This window comes from Prinia subflava, chromosome 15, assembly GCF_021018805.1.
Source record: "Prinia subflava isolate CZ2003 ecotype Zambia chromosome 15, Cam_Psub_1.2, whole genome shotgun sequence".
Classification (NCBI taxonomy): Eukaryota; Metazoa; Chordata; class Aves; order Passeriformes; family Cisticolidae; genus Prinia; species Prinia subflava.
In genome coordinates this window covers 13227880-13244885 of record NC_086261.1, presented here as the reverse complement: position 1 = coordinate 13244885, position 17006 = coordinate 13227880, and the positions used below count along the sequence as shown (strand labels likewise).

Here is a 17006-nt window from a genome sequence, read left to right as displayed (position 1 = left end):
ATTTCCTAGAAGCTCATCAAGTTCATGCTCTTAGCCTCCCTCCATCTCCTTTTAAACTCCAAAGATCACAAAATAATGAATCAATGCCTTAAATATTGTATGCTTACATCAACCAACAAAATAATTGTGTTCATTCTGTTTATGGGAACATGTCAGAATTTGACATTAAAAAACTGTATATTTCTTTGTCTAAAAAAAACTTCAGAAGAATTATAATTTTTCTTTTCTATAATAGAGAAACTATAAACAGGGATAGTAGTACTACACAGAAAAGTACTAATCTATGTTTTCATGTAGCTTTTATCATTCTTCTCTCCAAACTTTCCCCATCAATTAAAATACAATGCAAAACTTATGATGTGATGTTGTAATATACAAAGTTGCATCCTATAAAGTAACATAGGTAAAATAAACACGATTTTTTGTTATGACCAGCCAAAACCCACAAGTGCAATACTGCTTTTAAAGGCATGCTTTTGGAGTTCTGATGTGAACACATTTTAGAGATATATACTGAAAAGTTTCTGTAATTCTCGGCTGCATATAGAAGGAAATTAAGTCCTTTTGCTTCGAGAAAATAAAATCCCTAAGAACTCTTAGCCACAAAGCTTTACAAAACTATTCCAGTTCTCAGCTGCTTTGGGTGACTGACACATACATATCTTGCAGTTTGTTAATCCTCTCTACAAAACCATCTAAATGGAGGCTTCTTCTCAAATCTCTATTAATGATGTAATTTGATTATGTCTAATAGAATCATCTGTTCAATAAAAATGAAAAGTCAAGAAGATATAGTTGCACCAATTATTTTTGTCTTTTATATTTAAAGGCATATATTGTTTAGAAATTGGATGGCTTAAATTAAAAACATGAGCAATTAATTTGCCTTTGATAATACAAATTTTTTAAAAATTGCTATGTATTTCTGTAAAATAAAATCAGTATCAGCTACAAAGCCCATTCCATACACGCTACTGATCAAAATACTGGAGGAGCAATTGAAGTAACTTGTCTTTTTAGCTTTCTGCTAAGGAAGAAAGAAGACAATGTTTGAAAGAGTATTTGGAAAAAGTCTACTTTGCTTTATCAAAATAACTGCTACATTTTAGCTCTGCTGTCTTCAGCTAGAAGTGTCACTGACCAATTGACATGTCATCTCTCTAATCAAAGTCTACAGAGATGGGCAGTTTAAAATTCCCTGTTCTCAACTTCATATATCAAGTTTAAACAAAATTCTGTTTTCAGCAATAGCTGAGCTTTGTCTGTTTCTGTTTCAGAGAAAATTAAAGTAGTAAACAAAGACTGAGCAAAGTAGAAAGATTTCCAAAAGAAATTGCAGACCACCAGGATTTGGATTTAGGTAATCCACTTAGATTACCATGGCTGTGTCTTAAAAGGACAATACTGAGATCACAAAATAGGTCATGTCTACAAGATGGGGAATATAGAAGTGAAACAATGTGAAATGTACAAATTCAGAGCAAATATTCAGTCATCCTGAAATCTAAGATACAAAACAAAAATAGTCTCAAGCCCACGTACTGCCAAATGAAATATTTTGAAATCAACAAATTCCAAACTGCAATACACAAAAGGAGATTCTTCAACCAATGCCATCAATACAATAATATGTTCCAGGTAACATGAAGTGCAAGGAATGAAAAAAAGCTTTCAATACCTAAGGCCACAATATAATACACCATTTTCTTGCTTTTTTTCCAGTTTCAAAAGCAGAAAATGTTAAACAGGTCTGCAAGCAGGAGTCTCCATCTACTTCTTAGAAGTGACAGAGTTTCTAATATAAAAAAGATCAAAGAAATTAGAAAATTAAAAATAAGAAGCAAGCCCTCAAATTATTACCTGCAGGGAAGACTACAGTAAATTGGTAGGTAGTTCAAGAAATGAATGTTAGAAAAAAAATTAAACACACAAATTAAAAATTTCTCAAACAAAATTAAGGAAAAATAATCTTTGAAATCATTTAGAATTTACATCAAATCAAAATATATCCGTTTTCTAGATCAACTTAAGAAAATCTTGGTATTTCCTTCTTCTAAAAAGAATAATGGATAATGGCTTTTATGAGGAACTCATCCAACGTAAAAAGATTTGAATAGGAAAGTCAGTGTTGCTATGAGAAACAGAGCAACTTCCAGATGCTTGACATGTCAGGCCTAGACAAGGAATGAAAAATGTCTCTTTCTGACCAAAGAGGCTTTGAGGGGATACTCGTAAAGAATTACCTACTTACCCATCAGATTTGAGTTCATGAAAGGTGTCGGGGACAATCCTTCATGAGGCCCTAATCGACTGTCATTCAAGTGATCACTGTAATGAGGACTGTCTGCAAAACCCTAGAGAAAAAAAGACCAGAGTATTAAACAGATTATTTGGCAGCCCTGCTAATTGAGTGTAATGACACTTTCCTAATTAAATGTGCAGAGTCACAATTGGTCATTAATCACAAAAGTTGGCTTTCAGGTCTATCTCACAGAAATTACTCTCTGCCCACATATTACTTTCTTCCCATCAAAAAGAAACCACATAGTTTCTTAATAAGCTGTGTCCTAATGGACAAGATTTCTAAAAAATTAATAATACAGAGATATTTTGATATTTGAATCCTCTTAGTGTTAAGTCACTAACCACAGAGAGTAAAATTAGTCTGAAGAACTTGCAACTGATTTTTTTTCCTAAGCTTTCTGTTTGCATTATTAAAGGACAGCAAAAAGTTCAGGAAGAGTCACTGATGTTAAGAGAAAAATGTTGGTGCAGATGAGAACAAATTCCATTTCTCCTTGCAGCCTGCTATTAATGGTACAGATTAATAGACATTTTGACACTATCACATTACTAGCCAGCATAGCTCACTGAAAAAAGGTTTACTTTCATATAGTGATTAAATAAACAACTTTGTCATCTCATTTGCAAACCAGTCCTGAAACTGAAACACTTTTTTGCATTTTTCTACCATTAGCACAGCCAGTTTACCAGACTTGGAGCGACCCCTACACAGTCAGGAAACACTTATTGAAAGCTTACACCAAAGGCAGAGGAGATGGGAAACAAAGACGTCCTTGGATGTACATATTCTTTAATTAACCCAGTTACATAAAGCTCTCCTCAAGACATTTTGAAATCCCGTCAGTTTTTCCATATAAAGGTATGAATACACCATTTGCCCTTCGGACTTACCAAACGCACACTGAATCACTTACTCTGTACCAAAACATGAAAGACCTGGCACTCCAAATTGACTTCCTTTGTAGCCAAAGTTTTGAAAAACACTGTGTAAACCTTATCCTACAATTCACACTTAGTCACTTCTCATTCAGAAACTGAGAGCTCAGGCCTAATTAAGGGAGGAGGGAAAATTGTTCACAGCTCCCAGAAACCATCCCAAGTGCCCTGGGACTATAAAATCATCAATCACTGAACATTTATCATTTCTCCAGACCGCAGGCTCACATTCAAGACAACATTAATGGGGCTGAAACAGGCCTCCCTATCTTTGCAGGCTGCTGTCAGCTCTACCAAAGGGCTGCTAAGTGAGGGCTGGGGAACTGTCACGCTGCTTGTGGATGCGTGTCGCACAGCCATCCTCCGCCAGCCCTGCTCCCCACTGAACCTCTGGCTGACTCTATCTGCCTCAGAATCGGCGATACACTTGTGATAGGCATTCAGAAACAATCTCAGTGACATTTACAACTTGGTTATGACCACAAGGGTGTCCTCTGGAAACCGTGACCCAGCCCCGCCTGTCAGACAAGCAGTGTGGAACAGCAGCTGCTGAGGAAACGGAGTGGCTCCTAGCTAAGGTCACCACATGTGGTTTATTTTTATGCTGAATTGAAACAAGAAAGAATTAAATCTGCTGAATAAAGAAACAAAAATTTGCAAATACAGGACCAAAAACGAAGCTCCTAGGTAGGTAGCTTTATATTTGTGTCTCTGCTTGTACTCCTTATCGCGATTGTTTTTTTAAAACTGTATTCCCTAAGACTTTAGCTGGACTTTATTTTTTTAAATAAAGAAACTATAGAGGACACAGTCAATGATAAAAGAGGTTCCATATCTCAGACGCTCAGCAAGTAGTGCCCAAACAAGGCCCAGAAACTGAAATCTTTAAGACATCTTTATTTACAGAGCAAATAAGGTAATTACTGAAATATAACATGGCTAAGACTCATTTCATATACAGCTGCACATCATGCAACACAATCTGCCTAAGGCACAGGATTCTCAATGGAATGGTCCTCCCCATCTTAATATTGCATATCCCCCTCACAAAATAAAGGAACTGGAGAACTGGGCAGGTGGTTTACACAAAAAGGAATATTCTTCTTTCTATCATGAAAATTCTTCCAAAGAATACTTGACATCATGTTCTTTTCATATACCATGCCAGTTTCCCAAAATGCACTTGCAGCCAATTACCACAGCATCCAAGCTGTACTTCTACCAGACAAATCAACTATTTCATCTCCCTGGAAAACACTCGGGGTTATCCTTCACAACACCAAAGCCATTGAAAACAAAACATTTGTTATACAGGGTGAAAATGTACTAAGGGATACACAAGCCCTTTAAGTAGAATTGGTCTTGTCTGGACTTTAATGCAATTCCTAAAATTAATTGCATCAGGCATTTCACTACTTGCCCCTAGAGAATTCACACTTGTGCAAATTGTGACTGATGCCTTCACCTATAGTAAACTAACATAAAGAGGTCGTACCTTGACCACCATGCCTGACACCAGATATTCAGAGTCTCAGTATTCAGTTATGGATTATCAGCTCAGGCCACAGAGTTTTGTTTGGGATTAGAAACCCTGGACTGAGTCCTACATATAACTCATACACATCACATGAATATAAAATAACCACAAACACGTGCAGTTTTGGTTTAACAACTTTTGTACTTCACAAAAGCAAATTAAGAAAAATGAGAAGAGCTCTAAGGACAGTGATTTAAATTACACTGAGTTTTTTCAGACGATTCTTCTCATTTAAGCTGTACTTCAAATAAAATTGCATTCCTGATACTATTCCTTGCTTTTGCATCTGTATTGTTAACCTACAGAGTAAACAGCAAAGTACTACTACTGGGAGGAGTTGTAACCAATCACAGATGAAACTTTAGAAGCTTCCAGTAGCTTCTGAAAAGCTAGTGGAAGTTTCCGGTCATACAGTCAAAGTTCCAAAAATGTATTTAACAAACACAATAGTGCAAATTGACAACATATGCTTATTGCTGAAAGAAGAACACAGTTGAGAGCCTTAAAACGTCTGGAATACCAATGAAGGAGAGTGGTTTTTAAGACATACCCTGTTTGTGTGACTGAGTAATGAAGAGAAGACACAATTGGCTGGCACATGAACTCATCCTTCATGGCAAAAACAGCAGAAGATGGGGGGGAGGGATTTACACAAAATTCTATCAGAGCCCCTTTTCAAATCCATGCTTTGAGCAAGACTCAATAATACATACTGCCAAATTTCGTTCTTCCTTTCTGAGAAAGGCAGGAAATCTCAGTTCTGACAATTTTGAAGACTACTGAAGCCCACCTAAATGTAGCTGGACTGATACAGATTCCAAGCAGAAAAAGGAACTAATCAGTCATGCCACAAGTTCCTCTCCCCTCTTGGGAAGAGCTCTTTGTTGGTACATATTCTGGCTGGTGATGCCATTCTTTGGACCACAGGTGGGCTTCAAAAGCCCATTGGAGCATTTCTACCTCCTGTGACCTGCAGGGCACGTTTAACACAGAAAGGCTGGAAAGAGCATCCCGTGCTGAATACACATTCCCAGTTCTGCCTCTGTGGCTCCTCAGCAAACCCAGCAATGGATTAGCACACGCCAGAGTGCACAGTTGGAGTGTTCAGCAAATAACTGGCAAACAGTCCACAAAACAGGAGTTACTGGACAAATTTATTTCCTGCTCTAAGCACCTTGCTCTGAAACGACTGCAGATAGCTCAGGGCATTTCTCTGCTTGCAGAAAGCAAACTGGTTTTGAATATGATTAGATGACATAGCTGTAAACTCAAAACTGTCTTGCTTGTTCCAACCTCTTACATAGCTATTACAAAAGCAAGTTTTAACTTTCCCAAAGGAAGACAAAACTTCTCTTTCTGTACTGTTATAGCCCAAATAAAGTGCAATTGGGGTTAAGTGTTCCCTTACAGCATTTTGTAATGTTGACACTGTTCACTTCACACAAGCCACTCCCTGGATTTCAGTCCGACTGAATGTTTGTGAACAGAAAAACCGGGTCAGATATATCTACAAATAAGAGCAACAAGTATTGTCTACTAATAATATCTGTTATGAAATGCAGCAGAAATACTACTACTAATTAGCGCTGCAATTCGTAGTGAGGGCACTCTCAACATTGAATGCTCTAACTTTATTCGTTTTTCAGGGATTTCACTGGATTAGAGTGATGTTCTCTAATCATTCCAATAAATAAAGTCCACCAATTTAAAAATTTCACAGTTGTAACATGCATTCCTACCTCTTCTGGGTAACATGCCTCAAGCACCCAAGTGATTTAGGCTCTATCTCATTCAGAATTTTCCAAGCACAGGGATGCAAACACAGCCAAACCAATTGAAAATCTGACACTATTTACAAAATTATAAATACCTGTACACAGGACACCTGAAAAGTCTTATATAACGTATTATTCTTGAAGACACAGAAGACAAAATGGAAAAAGATCCCCAACCCATACACCCAGAGTAAACACATTCCTTACTAGGCATGTTTATCCTACCAAAATCATGAGAGAAGACCTGACACAATGAGTCTATGCCCCATTTTACAAACGAAGTAGTAATTAGCCTCCTAAAACTCAATGTCTTTCAATGACCAATAATGTTCTGTCATTTTGTCATTTTCCTTTTTCATTTTACTGGTTCCAGGCTTTCTGTGGGATTAATCCTCTCCCATTTACTTCCCCTTTAAAAACACAAAACTACTGTCCCTTAGCAATTATTTCCTGAAGTCACACCGGCATTTGTCCATGCATAAGCAAAACTGCACTGACCCTAAGTCAAGTTGTGGGGTTTTTGGTTTTGTTTTTAAATAAGCACAACATCTTCTTTCCACTTCAGGGTAAAATGTGAAAAATGGACAAGCCATGGCCTCTACATTGCATACCATTTTCCTGTGCATTTACTGAGTTCATACTCAACTCACTGAGTTGTCCTCCCTGTACAAGTTATTACTCCACAGCATTTCATTTGCTCAAGCCCACTAGACTAGAGATAACAGGGGTTTTGTTTGTTTCTCCTCCCTTAGCCCCAAGCCCTCTCCTACGCGAGTCCCTGGGAACAGACCAAAATCTAAGGCTCGTAACCAAGCTGCCAGATCACTAAGCACGTATTTGCATTTTACCGATTTACAATATAGCTCAATTACTGCCTTTAAACTTAAGACATTAAAATTCCACTAAAATGAATGGTTGAGTTCACAGTTTGACGTGGCTGCAGACCAAAAGATTAAACTTAATGAATGCTGCTTTCAATTCCTTGAGTTTTATAGTTTGGCTGACTTTAAATAACAAATATTAATTGTTTAAAGCTCAGGAATACTGAGGTCCCTTGCAAGCTAAATTTGGCAATGAACTTATGAATCAGGCAACAGTCATCCAAATGACTAATGTGTAAATGAACGAGTGAAGCTACTGCTAAAATCCACTTTATTTTGGATTATCTAGCTCTCCAAACTAATCTGAAAGTTCTAAAGACAAACAAGAAGGGAAAAAACACAAGGAAAGGGGAGGAGTGAGGAAAGAAAGCAAGAGGCAGAGGTGGTGAGAGACAGACGGACAGACCAGAGAGACTGACTACATCCAGGAACACTGTGCTGAGTCACTGACTGAAGGTTAGACAAGAGGCTCTGTACAACAGCCGTACCAACATGTCCTAGTGAATTAAAAGATTATGGATTATATGATCCTGACTGCTTCCAGAAATACACTACCTTAAAAAAAAAAAAAGCAGACAGAGAAAAAGTGTATTTTTAGTCATTGAAGCTATGTATCTGTCAATGGCTCTTAGAGGAAAGGCTAGAGAGCCAAAAACCTGGCTTGGTCTACTGAACACATAGATCAGGAAGAATTTGCAAAAATTAAGGTAAGCTAAAAATAAATCCAGAAAAGAGTACTCTTCCTTTTTGCCTAGAGGATAATATGCACAATATTCACTGATCTTAATGGAACATTGAGAAACATCACATGGTCACAGGTGGTGGCCATATCTCCATTTAAATCACGAACAACCTCGCAGCAAACTATCAGTGGGAACAATGTTGTTTCCAAGCAATGACCAAAATCATCTCACAAAGTCTGGAGCAGATGGATGATGATGGGAGTCCCCCCACACTCCTTCCACTGCTCCATCCATGCTGCTGTCATTTGCCTGCTACAGTCCAAAGCTCAGGGACCAAGCGGAGCCTGTGTGATGTGCCAGGGAACAAACACATCTCCCACTGCAGGCTCCATGTCTGCACCTCCCGGGCCCCTGAGCACAGCCAGTGCTTCAACCCATCTCCCTCTGCTGCACAAGGAGCTTGTCCAGTACTCCTCAAAGAGAGGAATGAATGCAGTTTGCTGATGGAGACCACCCAGCTGCACCACAAACAAGGAGCTTTCCAGCTCCACGGCCCAGCTTTAATTACGATTCCCTTTTCATAACCATCAGCAAGCGTCAACATTCAGCTACAATATCCTAAAGACACAAATGCAGCTTTTGGTGTTATTGGGCCCCTGGTACGTGGTGGGGTGAAAGCAGGTATTGCTCCCTCAGATCTCACATATTATTGGGAAAAGCCATAGACCTTTCACAAGCATCCTCTAAGTGCCACCCCAAGTAACACGCTTTGTAACAGAGTTCTAAAACTACTCATCAGCTTCTTTTCCCATATCAAGCTGAAACACATGAAAACTGTGTGAAGGAATGGAAAACAATTGAAAACACAGTTTATTTCTTTTTTCAAATTTATTTCGAATGTTATTTATTTTTTAATAAACATTATTTTCCTCAGCTCTAAATCCACTTCCAAGAAGTTAAGTTACTGAGTGACAAATCTGATTTTAAACAGCTAAACCCAATAGCCAGTTACACCTCTCTAAACTCCTGTGAGACAAATATCAACATGATATGGAACAGGACAATTCCCTGGCCACATGGAAAACTAATTTGTGAACAGATTTCAATGCTAATTTCCATGTGGTAGGTAGTTGCAATAAAAACAAAACAAAAACCACAACCAAAAGATCCACTTCTCCAATATAGCTGAAATGAAAAATTCATATGATGGAAACCACATTTTTCTAGCTTTTATCTAAGCTATAAACCAGGAGATAAAATGATACAAGTACAGCCAACAGACTAACAACGAATGCTTAAAGAAAATATTCGAAAACCTAACTAAAGCATTCATAATTTTAAAAAAAAGAACTTGCTTTGAAAAAAATGCTGCTCATGAATCAAATTATTAAGTAGGCTACATTTGCAAGTGTCCTGAGCACTGAATATGGAATATTTAATTTGGGCTTTAATTCCACAGTGAATCATCTGCTACCTTGTAGAATACGTCAGGAAAAGCAAATATCCAGCAGCAGAACCACCAAACAACCTCCCTCCCCCGCAAAAAAAAATTAAAAAAAAATCAGAGGACAAAAAGGACACAAATACAACAGACTTGATAACACTTACTGTGTTTCTGTGTCCCTCTTGTCTTGTTTTGCTATTTAACAGCTTCCCTTCTTGTTATGTACCTGAGATTAAGAGGTATAAAATACTATTTCAAAACCTGCTGTCTTATTACTATTTTTTGACTTCTTTGCAAATTAAAACTACTACTTGGGGTGAGGGGAATATAGTTTGGGCATAAAGTATTTCAGATTCCAATTCATGTCTGAGTATTTTACATACAGTAGAGGGGACAACCTGTTGCCTGATGCTACAAAACCATCTAATCTAACAGTGCTATCTTGATCAGTTCCACTCTGGCTTCAATTAAATACATAGAGTTATGTAAAGGAACAGGAGGATAAACTGCATCCTCAGTCCTGAAGCTAGATTCATGTTAAATCAGGTCAAAATGTACACTCACAGCTTTCAGTGCAATGCACGTGTTGCAAATTATTTGAAACACCCGCAGTTCAGGTTTTGGAAGAAAAATGCCTCAGCTAATTTATGCTAAATTTTTAACAGCTACAATTATTATGTGTGTATATATAAAAATAAAATCCATCAAGGAAATGTCTTATGAAAAACATTTCAGATATGCTTGATTTGGAGACAGCAATCTCAACAGATCAAAAACTGACTTGCTCCTTTTATGTTACGACAAAACCAAAATAATGAAAGAAAACCTCGCAGCACATTATTCTTCATGAAACAGCAATCATTAGCCACACCACAAGAACAACTATAACTGAAAAAATGTTTAATTACAATACAATGCTTACTCCAAAGAAAGTGATTATACCAATCTGCTGCTACGTTATGAGTATAAATTACACTCGCAAATACAGGAGGAAAGCTCGAAAGTTCAGTATCATCTCACAACAGGAAGGCAAAACTTTCAAGTGCAGTAGGGCAATGAATTATTGTGCAGAGAAGACATGGTACTCGAGTGAAGTACCTCAGAATTTGCTTCAAAGAGCTCAGGAGAGCAAGACTTTCAAAAAGGAGCTTTATCATCATCCCCTACAAAACTCACTAAGAGCTCCTCTTCTGGTGCAAGGCATTATGAACACATGCAAAAATATCTGTAGCTCTGTATCACTCAAATAAGGAGAGACTTGCATACATCAACAAAGATATTCACTGAAAACCCACCACTGCTGCATGTAGAAAGGCAAAAACAAGACTGGAGACTAGGAAAACAAACCCCACAAGAGACAAAGTTGGTACACAGTATTGTATATGGACTTCAGTACAAGCATTCAAGAATGATGGAGGCCATCAGCACATCACAGAACTCCAGTGACTGCTAACTACCATTCCTGAACTATTTCTCTAAACAATAAAGCTTTCCTACTTTTTTCTTCACCCCCCGCAATAGGTATCCTTTCATATTACTCATTTTTCTAACAGCAAAAAGAGACTTTGCTCACAGAAGTCATTAATGTCTCAATTTGTATCTTTTCACAAATCTAAGATCATCACAGCAAATTCAAACAGAAATCCCTGCTGTTATTTCAGTGCTAGAACCCTATCACCATCAGGTAATGAAAAGACAAGGCTCCTGGAGGAGGTTTTCTCAAGCCTGCTGTGATTCCTAGCCTTTCATGTTACTTCAAAACACTACTGAATTAAGAACGGCTTGGCTTTCAATAAGGTATCACCAGAGACTCTTTAAAAGAAAATAAACTGCTACTACATATGAGAGAAGGTTCTTGTCTGAATTAATTATTGATGAAAAGATTAAAACACATGACAAACACCCAACCCCAAGCACAGGAACATACATCTTGTTTTCACAGTGAAAAGAAGTTACCAATATATTTTCCCCAATTCCCAAAAAAACCATACCCATACCAACACTGTTCAATAATTCCATGAATAAATGAAAGAGTGGGTAAACAAATACAGCAAAGTTTGCTGATAGCAATTCTTTAAAAAGAAATCCTAACTAAAAGTTAGTGCAGACTTACAAAGCAAGTGTTCCATGAAATTGGTAATAAAAGAGCAGATAAAATATGGTGTAAATAAATACAAAATAAACATGCTCAAAAATAACTTAATGTCATAACAATGTGGTAACTATGGTGCAATGTAAGAGAAAATATTACTTTTCTACACAGTTTTTAAAACAGTATCACTTCACAGCTCAGTGGCAATCAAAAAATGCATGACTTAGCAACAAGTAAGAAAGGACCAGAGAATGAATCTATCATTATGTGAGGCAGAAATTGATGGCATCCCCTCCTCTTGCCTAGTGCATGCAGTCATAACCACCCTAACTCTGAAGTTATCCAGAAGCAGAAAGGTTCAGGGAAGGGCACCAAGAACTCAGCACAGGTTAGGAGCAGTTACTGTACAAGCAGATCCCAATAAATTACAACACTTCAGCTTGGCTGAACACAGGAGTGGCATGTAAAATAAACGTGTTGGCTGAGAAAAGAATAAAAACTATGAAGTACATCAGTAATTGTTTGAAACACGTGAACATGGTGGAAATCAATCACTGGGCAGCATATATAAGACAAAAACATTCGTATGTTTTAGCACTAAATCCTTGTAATTGTTGCCAAAACTGTAACCAAAGGCAGAGAAATTCACAAACAGCAGAGAGCAAGCGCATCAATAGCTGTAAGAATCATGTCCAAAAGGTTGGCTCTGTCCAGGAAATCTAAGCCAAGAGCTGGGGTTTTTCTAGGACAGTACACAGTAAAGGTGGCAAAATACTTGCCCTATACTTATACTCTTTCCTTATGCATCATTACGGGCCACAGTCAGACCATTTACACTGAACTGAACAGAACTTCAGCAGGATTTGGGAAAGAAATCTCCTTCAGCCAGTATTCCATCATCTTTTTTTTCATTAGCCTTCAACAGGTATGCACTAAACTACCACCCAATTCCAATTCTGTTGAGCTGAAAACTGCTTATCTTCCCATGTCTTCAGAAATTCCAGCCAATAGTGAGCCAACACTCTAAATTCTTAATAATTTTAACACTACACTGTGACCTTTAACAGAAAATTCCAGTAGTAGGCTGCACATGGACTTAAAAATGGAAAATCACACACAATATAAAAGGAATAAGTGGTACCTCTTGAGATTTCAACTTTTCTATGTCTGTGGAGAGGTCTGAGCTTTTTCCATGAAGACTGCCATTTTCCTGTAAACAGACAAACAAGCAGTAAGAACAATTAGGACAAGAATAACATTCTATATTGAAATAATAGGGGAAAGACTGGATTAGAAAGTTGAACATGTAAGACAATTACATCTTACTTAAACTCTGTGTTAATCAACACTAGGAATAACCTAGAAATGTAAAAGGCTGTGTATGATTTGCCCTGCCTTCCGAGAAACCAATCTTCACTCTCGCAATACAGACCCACACACTCATTTTAGCTCTTTCTGAGAGACATCTGGTCTAGCAGCACATGTAGGAGTAGACAGAAGTTATCGTTATTCAAAATCCTGAATCAGTAATCTGCCTCATTAGTTGAAAGAAAACCAAAAACTGAAGACCATACATCATAGCCAAAATTTATGCATGTAAGCTTGATTTAAAGTGGTAAATCAAGTCCAGTGCTTTTTCAGTGAATTCAGAAGAGAAATTCCTGCATTCTACTTTTTTTTTACAGAAGACACCAGTCACAGGACAAATTAATTTGTGGCTCTTAATCTTTACCAATTCTACATACAGAGAATATATATTTCTAGTGTTCCCTTTTCTGGGGAGAACACAGGAATGAAGTTTTCCTGTGAAAATTAATTGAGTCTTCTTTAAAAGAAAACTCTTGTCACCTAAATGACATTCCAGATTACCATTCTTTATTGTCTCATTAAAAAAAAAAAAAGAAAAGAAAAGAAAAAAGAAAAGGTTAACACACAAGGCTCACTGACTTTGTACTATTCAAATATTAGCTGGCTGATCTTCCACCATATAAAAAATTGTGATTAATACAGCTACACAGCCAATGAATCACAAGCTCAAATTCCAGTTAGGTCAGCTTAACTCATAACTGATTAAAATTGATCAGTAACATAAAAAAATGAGAGTCAAAACACCAAACACATGACAAAAATATAAGTTACATAAAGCTGCATAGTAAGCTTCCATTTCAAATGTAGAGGAGGCATTTGAAGGTTCAGCCCCATGCCCCAAGTTATGCAGGAAGTTTTAAAAGAATGCCTGATTTCCATGTTGCACAGAAATATTTCTTCAACACATAAAGTACTTCTATATTTATTCTGATTTATTTACTAATGACCAATGGAAAAATCAGGACTTCATCAGAAAGCTTTCTACTGTTGTCTTTTAAAGGAAGGCAGAGGCCATAATAACACCTAGTGAGCTGAACAAGGGCTTGCAGCCTCCCCACTTCATTCCACAGCACAAGAAAGCTGCAAAGGTACAAGTGCTAACACAGTCCTGACTCAAAGGCACTGAAATCAGGATATCAGGTATGCTGTGTATATCTAGTTTAGGTACTTAGCTCATTGTCCTTTTAGGGAGGAAATATTCATAACAAGAAAATGGAGTAAATGAAAGGGAATGTGAGTAACTAGGGGGAAGGCTTGCTTTGACCACTGAGTTGAGTTTGAAAAGGGTCACGTTATTTTAGGATATCACATACTATCAAGAACATTCAGCTCAGTAAGTGGGATGGATGAAGCTGGAATGAGAACAGGAGGAAGGTATTTAAAAAGGAAAGCCTCTCTTCAACATCATGACACAGCACATACTATAGCTGGTTAATGTTAACAGGGAGGCAAGTGTTCCCTGCACTTTGCCAATAAATCTGCTCCTAAGTAACATGACTTCTACTTTCATTTTCTGACTACATATTAAATAAAATACATGGTCATCATTCAAGCAAACAGTTACATATGGTTTATTTTCATGAATTCTTAGCCTACGTGTTTTTAGTCTTAGAAATCTAAATTGCTGCTGTAGCTCCTCAAAGTCATTAAAGTATCTAGAAGATGATAATCTGTATATTAAAAGGAGTTTCCCTTCAAAAACTTTGCCAAATCATCTGCTGATTTATGCTTTCATTATGAATTATTACGTAGGTATCTTACCCTTGAAGATTCATATGAAGGACTTGGCTGACCACTTGTTCCCCAGGATGTGGCACCTGTTCGCTCATCCATACCTAGCAACAGAAAGAAAAGTACAAACCTATGAGAAATGACAGCAAAAACAATCTTCTCTGATGCAACCTGAAAAAATATCCACCCATTCCAAAATTGATCTGCTTTCATATACTTAAAGCAGTGTTTCTAAAAGCAAAACTTCAGATGAACAGCTTTCTTATTAATTACGCTGGCTACAGAGGAACCTGTTCATTTGGACACCTGCAGCTGCTGAAAACAGGAGCATAAAAAGCCAAGAAATTTGCCAATCTGCTGTGTGCCCAACCCAATCCATAAGAAATTAGCATGAGTAACAAAACAAGCACAACAATGTGAACATCATGGCTTTTTGAGCAGCCCAATTTATCTGCATCTCAAGCAAGCACTGAAATATTGCAGCACATACTGTGAAACACATACTTGTTATCTACTCTTTGCTCTTGTGTCTTGCTTAAGTATTGTAAAATGTGCAAAATTATTTCCCCTACTTGGCCTTTACGTGACACGCAAGATATTTTAGCATAAGGGTGGAAAAAAGGCAAGACAGACTGGTTATATTTCAATGGCTTAAAAAACCCACAGAGAATCATGGTCTTTGCCCTGCTAAAACAGTAATATTTTTTACACTCTGTAACGGTTCTCTTAGAATCAGTTCCCTTTATGCAAATCCAGGCTACAGCTCACAGGAGAAAGGGGAAGGAAAAGATAGGGAGATCTTTAAACACTGTATCAGAATATATATCCCGTGTATTATCCGATTTCTATCCAAATTTTATTGGTCAAATTACCTTTAAACCACATTCCCAAACAGCTAATTGCAAAAGCACCTGAATTCCTATAACAAATTCCTCCATACAGAATAAGGCTGCTACTATTCTAACAATTAGGTCCCTGATTATCTGCTTCACAAGACATTTTTTGTCACATGTGGAACACTTCCATCCTCAATTGCAGGCTTCAAAGTATTCTGGCCTACAAAATGCAACTCATTGCTTCCTTGTCATATGAACTTTTCTCATAAAGAGCTTTGATATAAAGCATAAATTCTTTATGTAATACATACTATAAACTATTTATGAAGTTTCATAATGTCATAATTTATAAATAAGGACTAAGTATCTCAATTTATAAATAAGAGTAGAGTGCAAGCTTCTCCATACAATCATCTCTAAACCCTAACTTTATATTGCAACGATAAAATTTTCATACATATTTCTCAGACTGGCCATACTGCAAAATCAAATGTAAGCTAATACTGTAAATAACTACCTGTGGACTATTACTATTCTATTCATTATTTCCTTAAGAAATGTGCTTTATGAAGCTATAAAATAATGTTTTGAAAAAGACAGCCTGCAAAAAGGAACACTCAACTGAAAGAACAATAAATCACTCAAATAAACACTGCAGACACTTTTTGTGTACTGCAGGAAAGATCCTCAAGGTTGAAGAATGCTCTTTAAAAATGCAAACCCATCACTATATAGAGCCAGCAGTTTGGGGAAGTTTACTGCATTTTGCAGCTGACAGTATTGTTGTTTCATTGTAACTGGTCCAGGAGCTGAGTAAAGAGTCGTGGCTGGCACTGACAAAGGCAAAAGTAATCTTTTGGCACAATTGACTCCTTTCTGCCAGAAACAACAGTGCGAGTAATCCCGTCATTATCATAACAACTCTTCCATTGCCTTAGTTTCAAAAGAGACATATGTGGGGGGAGAAAAGAAAAATATCCCACTGCAAGACAAAGTCCTTGGGAAAGTTTAAGATACAGTAGGTTATATCAACCCATTTCAGGAAATGTGTCACTAGATAATGGTTATGCATAGAGCGTTCAGATTCATGACCCCTAATCAGTACAACATGCTACTCATTTAAAAACTTGAGTCAGTGGGACATAAGGACTTATGTTATGGCTCTGCTTAATCAGCACATGTACAGCGAAAAATTCAAGTATTTTAATTCTACCATTTGAATTATGCAAATACATTGTTTAAAGAAACTGCTCTAAACCAAAATGTAACTGTTTCAGATTGGGAAGAAAACGAATTTCTGACTAGTTCCCAGAATTCTTTTTTTCTAAAAAAGCCCAGTACAGTTAGCTAGAATAGTAAACTTCCTTTTTTCTGCCAGGTGTCTTTTTCCTCCTTTTCATGCAGCAATTTTTATGCTTA

The 17006-nt window shown here is 37.2% G+C and overlaps 1 protein-coding gene across 8 annotated transcripts in view; it reads right to left on the bottom strand.

The window, feature by feature from the left end:
• The window catches only part of TCF12 (transcription factor 12), a 159646-nt gene that overhangs the window by 102727 nt on the left and 39913 nt on the right, over positions 1 to 17006 (bottom strand). For all 8 annotated transcript variants that reach the window (XM_063412899.1, XM_063412898.1, XM_063412901.1 and 5 more), the window contains exons 4-6: positions 14782 to 14855; positions 12794 to 12862; positions 2252 to 2354 (exon numbers count right to left, since the gene is read on the bottom strand). In XM_063412899.1, coding sequence (XP_063268969.1) covers positions 2252 to 2354; positions 12794 to 12862; positions 14782 to 14855 — 246 coding nt within the window. The remainder of the gene's footprint in view (positions 1 to 2251; positions 2355 to 12793; positions 12863 to 14781; positions 14856 to 17006) is intronic.